This window comes from Solanum tuberosum, unplaced genomic scaffold (assembly GCF_000226075.1).
Source record: "Solanum tuberosum cultivar DM 1-3 516 R44 unplaced genomic scaffold, SolTub_3.0 scf00524, whole genome shotgun sequence".
Taxonomy (NCBI): domain Eukaryota; kingdom Viridiplantae; phylum Streptophyta; class Magnoliopsida; order Solanales; family Solanaceae; genus Solanum; species Solanum tuberosum.
Window position 1 is genome coordinate 345,548 of NW_006239443.1, and position 8,554 is coordinate 354,101.

An 8,554-nucleotide genomic window follows, 5' to 3' on the forward strand; every position below is an offset into this window, starting at 1 on the left:
TTGAGAATGAATACGAAATCAAATATAAATATAAAACTTGATGGTATACCATTAGGACGAATACAAAATCAAATCTAAATACAAACTATTTGGTATACAAAGTGATATTGTAAATACGAAATAAGCAAAATAAGATAAAAACTTTGTTTACATATGCAATTAGGATGAATACATAAAAAATTGAAAAAATTTATTTAAAAGAATAAAAATCTGAAATACATAAATATTTGATGAATATCTAAACAAAATCACATAAAAATAAAAAAATTTGACTGGAAATCCGTAATATATAGAATCCGAAATATACACCATAATCGATGATTTTAAACAGCAAATCAAAATAAATCTAAATAAATAATGGAAATTACCTTGCCAATCGAGAAATCTCTTGAATTAATAAAGAGATTTCGTTTAACAATCGAAAAAATTTCTTGTATTAAAAGATATATTTTGATGAACAATTTGCGATCACGTTGAAGAAAGAGAATCTAGAAACGTGAAAGGTGGGGGTAGCAACGTGAAAGGTGGGGGTAGAAACGTGAAGGTGAAGAAGGAAGGTTAATGGGTATTGATTTAATTTATTTTTCTTTTTAAACGGTTATTAGTTTAGAATTTGGTCCATTATAAGACTGTTTTCATAAAAAATAAAAAAATAAAAAAAATCTGAATACATATTATTTTCTAAAATACTGTCATTCTGACATTTTAAATAAATATTTTAAAGTGTTGTTGTTTTGACTAATTATGTTAGGTATTATGACTTAATTGCTAATTTTTCCTTAAAAGAATAATAGTTAATTGGGTTGGGCTAGTAACCTAACAGGTCGAACTTAAGCTAGCACTAACACCGATCCACCGAGACCAGTACCTTATTCCTCCAAGCTTCACTCCTTGGTACTTCCAGGGCTCGACAAGACTAAGGGTGTCGTTTCGGGCTAGATATGGGCTAACTTGACCTATTAATCAAGGTTAATGGATTTTACGAGACAGTAGCAACCAATAAATAGTACAACAAAACTACCGAAATAATGTAATAACTTAATATTAACTGACTCTTTTTTCAAATTTTGAGTTCGATAATTTGGTAATCCGTACTTATAGGTACTGTAGGACAAAGAACATACTAATCACGTCTAACTAATTATCCAAAAATATAAAAATTATTTTGAGTGGACCTCTGTCGTTGACACTAATTGACTCCGATCTCCAACTGTCGGTGTCTCTTGCTGTGAAAAATGCGAATCATTTTTGCAGAAGCTAATTGAGTCTGAACTATTTTACATGTTAATGGAGAAGAAGACACTGCTACGGCTTTCACTGCTTTAATTCAAGCTGGAATACAAACCTTCAAACAGGGCATCGACCGAAATTGGAAGTATCCGTAATCGTTCTGACGGAAGGATATGCCTTGTCTCAATCATGTCTTGATGTGATTTTAAAGTGTAAAGAGAAATTAGATCGATCAATTCTACCCGTGTTCTATGATGTGGATCCTTCTGATCTAAGGAAGCACAAGGGAAAAATTGGTGAAGCACTAGCTTTACTCGAACAAAGCAGTGGAAGGGAAAGTGTAGAAAGATGGAGACAGGCATTTGCTGAAATTGCTGACTTTGGGGGAATGGTCTTGCAGAATCAAGCTGATGGGTAAATTTCTCTCTATTTCTTCCTCAATTATGTTTAGTCATTTGGTATTCGGAACCTACTTGTTGAACTAATCTGGATTCCCAGACCTCAAACTCGAAATCTCTAGTGAAGGAGCTAAGTTCATTTGAGAAATTTTGTTTTAATAATGTGAATGAGCCCATAGTAGCTTTCGCTCAGACTCTATATATGTGTTGGAAAACCCCATTAAATTAGAATTCGGACCCAGTAAATTAGGGGGATTTTTTAATCCGAACCTATAAAGTTAAAATCCTTGATCCGACTCAGTAGAAGACACCTTTGTTAGTTATGTGACCATTTCATCTTATAGTTTGAATTATTAGATACGAGACAATTTATTAATTTAATGCGGGTTTCATAGCACCTCAGACCTGCAGCTACATTTTCATTGATGGTTGGGGTGAGAGTTGAACGATCAAGGATGATCTCTATGTGCTTTGATACTACCATATTGAACTATGTGAACCACTTCATCTAAAATCTTAACGTTAGAGAGGAAAAGAACTCTCGTATTGCTTGCAACCAAAAGATATTGCATAATAAGGCCGAGTCATCCATCATTCATGGCCTAAAGTATTTTACACTCAATTCAGTTATATCTCACTTTTCTTGTTTCTTGTCATTGAAATTTGCAGGCATGAGTCAAAATTTATTCGAAAGATTGTTAATGTGGTTACAAATAGAATAAGTCAGTCAGGTTTGTATGTAGCACCTCACCTAATTGGCATAGAACGCCGAGCTAGGCATATTAACTCGTGGATGCAAGATGGATCAAGTGATGTAGGCCTATTGGTTGTCTGCGGGATGGGTGGCATAGGGAAGACTACCCTGGCCAAATTCATCTACATGTCAAACTTTTATGTTTTTGAAGGCAGCAGTTGTGTGCTTAACATTAGAGAAGTTTCTAAGCAACCTAATGGCTTAGTTAAGTTGCAGAAATTTACTTTCTGAAATTCTGAAAAAGGACAAGGAAAGAGTATCATGTGTTGATGAAGGAATTGTAAAGATTTCAGATGCTGTAAGTGGAAAAAGAGTCTTACTTGTTCTTGATGATGTCAATGACTCTGATCAAGTTAATGCAGTTTTGGGGATGAAAAGTTTGTTTTACCCGGGAAGTAAAATAGTCATAACAACCCGACAGAAGCATATTCTAAATCCTCACCTAGTTGACAAAGTTTATCGCGTTGAGACACTTTACAGAGATGAATCCTTAGAGCTCTTCAGTTGGCATGCATTTGGAAAACCACATCCTGTAGAAGGTTTTCTTGAGTGTTCAAATGAAGTCGTGAAACGGTGTGGAGGAATTCCACTTGCACTGAGAGTTTTGGATTCTTCCCTGGCAGGAAAAAATCTGGATATATGGCAAAGTACAATAAATAAGTTGAAAGTTGTTCCTAATAATCGGATTATTGAACTGCTCAAAATCAGTTATGAATCTCTAGAAGATGATGATAAGAGTTTATTCCTTCATATAACCTGTTTCTTTCTCGGGAAGGATAAAGATTTTGCTGTCAAAATACTAGATAAATGTGAAATTTTCACTGTAGTGGGAATCCAGAACCTTATCGATAGGGATCTCTTGTCAGTACCAAATGGTCATCTCGTCATGCATCAATTGATTCAAGATATGGGAAGAGAAATTGTTCGCCAGGAGTCAGTTGAGGAGCCAGCGAGGCGTAGTAGACTGTGGCGTCATGGAGAATCTTTCTATGTATTGAAAAACAAAACTGTAAGAATCTTGATCACTGGGGACCTTTTTTCCTTTCTTTAAACCATGTGTCCACTTTTCTCTTAGATGTCTTTTTCATTTTCTATCAGGGTACAGGAACAATCGAAGGCATCATTCTTGATGGAAATATGCTTAAGGATCACGAAAAAATCAGGATAACATCTAGTGAAAAATATGGCACAAAACATAAACTAGAAGAATTTCTGCATTATTCTCAAAGAGGTCAACCAGAACGAAGCTGGATGTCCATTTTCACAAGTCATACCATGGACAACGTGGGAGTTCCACATGAAGATTTGGTAGCTTGCGCAAGCTAAAATTTCTATTGCTTAGCAATGTACAACTCTGTGGATGGTTACAAGAAATTTCCCAAGAAGTTAAGATGGTTGTCATGGCATAGCCTCCGGTTAGAATCCCTACCAAGTGACATGCCATTGGAAAGCCTCATTGCATTAGACCTTCGATACAGCAGCTTGAAACAGCTTTGGAAAGGACCAAAGGTACTTTATCCAATCACTTTGTCATCATCTATTCCAGCGTCGTTCATTTTTGAAGTCATCAATTAGCCATCTAACATGTCTTTTCATTTCATAGTTCTATTCATAGTTAATCAGATGTCTAAAGTTTCTCAATCTCAGCCACTCTTATCAGCTTAGAAGAACACCTGATTTTTCAGAACTTCCGAATCTTGAACAATTAATCCTTGAACGCTGTATAAATCTAACAGAGGTAGACCAATCTATCGGATATCTAGAGGGACTCACTCTGTTAAACCTTAATGGTTGTACAAAGTTGAGGAGGATTCCAGAAAGTATTTGCATGTTAAAATTACAAGAGACCCTTGATATTTCTGGTTGCTGTAATCTTGAATATGCCGCCATGGATTTGCCAGGCAAGATTGCTGATGGAATTGGAATGAACCAAATAGTAACTAGCAAGCATGTCCTACCATGGCATCCCGTCCAGTGGTCGTGGCTGAGGAAGGAGAAAGTATGTCGGAGAATTTCCCCAATCAGTTTTCCAGCATCTCTAGTTACTTTGGGACTTTCTGACTGCAATTTAGCTGATAATGCATTTCTCCATGTTGATTTAAGCAAGCTCAATGTTCTGAAAGACTTGAATTTGAGCGGAAATCCAATTATCTATCCCCCAGAGAGCATCATACATCTTAGCAGGCTTGAAAAACTGTCACTAACTTCGTGTACAAGGCTAAAATCAATCAGTCAACTGCCAAATGGTGTCGACACTGTGGATGCAAATGATTGTATATCCTTGGAGAAAGTATGTGGCCTACCTAGTTCATGCGGCGTACTTTACATAAATTGTGCTAATCTGATTGAGATGGATCCTTATTTCAAGTTAGAACCTCTTGAAAATGTAAATGAAGAAATTCTCAGATATTTGAGTCTGTCAAACTTGGAAATGATTAGAAATGTTGCTTTTAGATTAAGATTCGACATCGAGACATTGTATTCCAACCCAATGGAACTTCCAAAATTCGTCCAAAATGATATGACAAATATACGGTGTCTCCCACCTAAACGGCTTCCAGCTCAGGTAGGTACTCGTATTTGTTTCTATGCATGTAAACTGACTGAAGCATATATAATAAATATGCTTAATTTTATTGTCTCAGGGATTTTACTGCAACGGCGTCTTCTCCACATTTTTATTGAGTGAACACATGCCAAGTTGGTTTAACACAAAGTTAAGTGAGCCTTTCCATTCATCATTTATGGTGCCGGTTAATCATCAAATTTGTGGCTTAAGTTTTTGCTTTGTGTATACATGTTCAGAGAGTAAGGAAATTGTATCCGAGGGATTTTTACTATGCATTTCAATCACTAACTTGTCGCGAATAATGAATTGGAAGCAAGATCCTTTGTTCATATAGGTATTCCTGAAGGTGATCAAGAGCGGATGATGTGGTTAAGTTATTGGGATATCGGAAACTCATTGCAACCCGGTGATGTTATAGAGGTTTCAGCCAGTGTGGGAGAAGCTAAAACGCGTTTCAGTATCAAGGAGGTTGGGATGAGAATTATAAACCTGGAAGAACAACAAGAATCAGCTAATTTTGACATCGAGGAATTTCTGAGTCCACATAATCAGAATTTGCTCTTTGTTAGAGTCTTCCCAAAATGATGTGAAAGGTAAGTAAATGATAAGTAAGATGTTTGAATAATATATGTTTGGTGTCTGATTTCAACTTATTAATATTTGTTCATATTGCACTTAATAGAAAGAATCATAGCATTTGGTGTCTTCTTCACTGGGAGATGGAAGTGCAGATTTTCTTCCTCTTTTAGTTAACATAATTCTACCTTTTCGTCTAACAAGAATAATTCAAACATGAAACACCAACATATCCGATATAGTCCCACACAGTGGAGTCTGTGGAGGGTAGTACAGACCATTGTTTCCGATAAGACCTACCTCAGATGTGATGTAGACAGACCGTTTCCGATAAGATATGTGATGTAGAGAGGTTGTTTCCGATAAGACCTTGGCTCAAACAAGAAAAATATCATTTTATGAATTTGTTTGTGCCCCCACCCCACCCTGTTTTGCTAAATGATTACCTTCTTATAGTGCAAAAGTATTGTTTTTACACTTGTGAAACTATGATCTTTAAGAGTCCCGAAACTATTTTCCATTATACTTTTGATATAACTTAATTTATTGTCATTCCTTTTTACTCTTTGAAGGTACGTTCTAGGGGTATCAAATGAGCGGGTTGAGTTAAAATTGAAGATATTAAAATGAGTTGAAATAGAAATTGGATTGGGTTCTGACCCATCCAAATTTACTTTGGGCTCAAATGGGCTTAGAGTGGGTTGGGTCTTGATCCGCTTAATCTCAATTATTTTAATATATTGTTATTTAAGTTTTATAACCACAAGTTGAATTTCGACTCAAGAAAAATAAAATTAAAAAAATTACAAATGGATAGATAAATCCTAAAAGATATAAAATATATAGTAATTCATACCTTCAATATAGAAATATACATTACCATCAAGGAAAAATTACTTGGATGGGTACCTTTTAATAAATAATTACTGATTGTAGCGATATTTTTTATTTATTACCATTTATAGCAATACATAACAATACTATGTTAAATCTGCAATATGTATTAAAAGTGAATTATGTGTGCAATATATATGTATTATAACTCTTTTTTTAAAATATATTATGTTTGTTTGGTAAGAAATTGACACATTGTATTATAAGTATATTAAAATGTGTGATAAATGTATTATCCATTAATAAAACTTGTATTATATGTGAATAATAAATTGTTCTTTGTAATATGTATTAAAACTGTATTATAAATGTATTAAAATTGATCAAGTGAAAAAAAAATAGTTATTGCTATAAATGGTAAATATTTTTTTAATATAGTATATTTATGTAAGTTTCCCCCATCAAGGAAAATAAAGAGTCTTAAAAACAGGTTAAAATTGAAGATTAAATGTGGGCTCAATTGAGGATTCTCTTAAAATGGGCTAAGGCTTGAATGAGTTTAGATTGAACCCGATTCAAATTATCTTGAGTTCAACCCTTGAAATTCTAGACGAGTTACTTATAGTTGGGCTCATTTTTGACACCCCTGATATGTTCTCAACAATTTACTCTTCGAAGATATATGACTAAATTCTTTGTTAGAAAGCACTTTCACGTGCATCAAAGTTAGTTAATTTAAATTGGGAAAAGGATATAATATACGCCTTGTTATAAAAATGGTGTACGTATATTCATATCGCTACAAAAATACATCATATATATTTTTACCATTACAAAAGTAGCTTATACATACTTCTTCATCTAATGGAAGTAAAAAATAATAATTTTAAATTTATTTATTTACTATTATTTTTTAAAAATTCATGTAGGGTTATATATGATGCTTCTAGTAAAGTTCAGCATATATTTGATCTTTCTAACACGTGATTTTTCTTTTAACTTTTTTTATTCAATGGTTAATTTGAGTATTAAATATCTCTCGTATAGACTATTTGTTTATCATTATTTGAGCTTTTTATTCTTATTTAATTTTTTTCTTTCATTTGTTAGTGTAAAAGTATGAGAAATAAAAAGAAAAAAGTGTGAATGAAAAAAAGAGAAAAGGTAAAAAAATAAATTAATTAAAACTAAATATTTTGCGGCTATATTGTAATTTATTTTTGTATCTGTAAATAAAATAAAAATTGGACATCTATGATAATTTTTGCAAAAAAATGAGTGAAAATTAAATTTGACCATCGAAAAATAATTATTATTATTTTAAAAAATAATTAATGTATTCACTTCCTTAGACCAAAGGGGTATATCTGGGTCATTTGAGTAACAGTAAAGATATATGTGGGTCATGTTTATAATAAGTGGTATATTAACTCTAAATCGAAAAATTAAGAGATATATTAGGCACTTTTCCTATTTAAATTTAGCTGGAAAATTATTCACGAATTGAGGTGAGTTAAATTTGTTTTGATGGCCGAATGTACCCCCTAACCTATGTCAATTCTCAACTACACACTAATACTTGATGGGGGTCCTATTACCCCCCTTGAACCTTTTATTTTCGATATTTTATAACCTTTAAACGTTGATCTTTTTACATTAACCAGATATATGCACATGTTTGTATACACGCGCGGGGCCCACTCCTATCACTTCTATTTTTCTTCGTATTTTAGATTCAGTGAGCCCACTTCCTTTACTTTTCTCTTTAAGTTAGGATGAAATTTCTAATTTCAAACTATCCAATAATATGTATGATTCAATTGTGTATCAATCTTTCTTCTACAACTCCAATGACAAGTAAATTTTGCACATCCAGAAATGATTTTTCTTAGTACTTCACTTTTTACCATTTCAAGAATTAATTTTCAAACATTCATTTTTGCTTAGCTTATTCTATTAGCAGAAGAACACATAGTTATGGTTAGGGGTGTACAAGCCAAATCGTAAAGTCAAACCGAACCGACGAATCAAATCAAACCGGAAAAAAATGATTTGTGGTTTGGTTTGGTGGTTGAAAAAAAAATCGACCACTCTTGGTTTGGTTTGGCATTAAAAGAAAAAAAGACAAACCGAACACAAACCAAATCGACATATATATATATATATATATATATATATATATATATAATTTTA

General features: G+C 33.2%; 1 protein-coding gene across 2 annotated transcripts; it reads left to right on the plus strand.

Moving 5' to 3' along the window:
• Positions 1–1,130: 1,130 nt before the first annotated feature.
• Positions 1,131–5,637, plus strand: LOC102590631 (disease resistance protein RML1A-like). Of its 2 annotated transcripts, none has more exons than XM_015304222.1 (5): positions 1,131–1,644; positions 2,298–3,391; positions 3,481–3,891; positions 3,998–4,948; positions 5,286–5,637. In XM_015304222.1, the coding sequence occupies exons 3-5, from the start codon at positions 3,727–3,729 to the stop codon at positions 5,313–5,315; spliced, it is 1,146 nt and encodes a 381-aa protein (XP_015159708.1). In that variant the 5' UTR covers positions 1,131–1,644; positions 2,298–3,391; positions 3,481–3,726; the 3' UTR covers positions 5,316–5,637. The 2 variants fall into 2 exon arrangements, with proteins under 2 accessions (XP_015159708.1, XP_015159707.1); XM_015304221.1 differs by having other exon boundaries at positions 1,132–1,644; positions 5,028–5,622.
• Positions 5,638–8,554: the final 2,917 nt, after the last annotated feature.

What these genes read in the sequence shown, in the direction of transcription:
- LOC102590631 (XM_015304221.1), top strand. Translation starts at nt 3,727, where the DNA reads ATGTACAACTCTGTGGATGGTTACAAGAAATTTCCCAAGAAGTTAAGA. An exon ending in AGCTTTGGAAAGGACCAAAG is followed by an intron (nt 3,892 to 3,997) that starts GTACTTTATCCA and finishes TTCTATTCATAG; the next exon opens with TTAATCAGATGTCTAAAGTT. An exon ending in CTAAACGGCTTCCAGCTCAG is followed by an intron (nt 4,949 to 5,027) that starts GTAGGTACTCGT and finishes TTATTGTCTCAG; the next exon opens with GGATTTTACTGCAACGGCGT.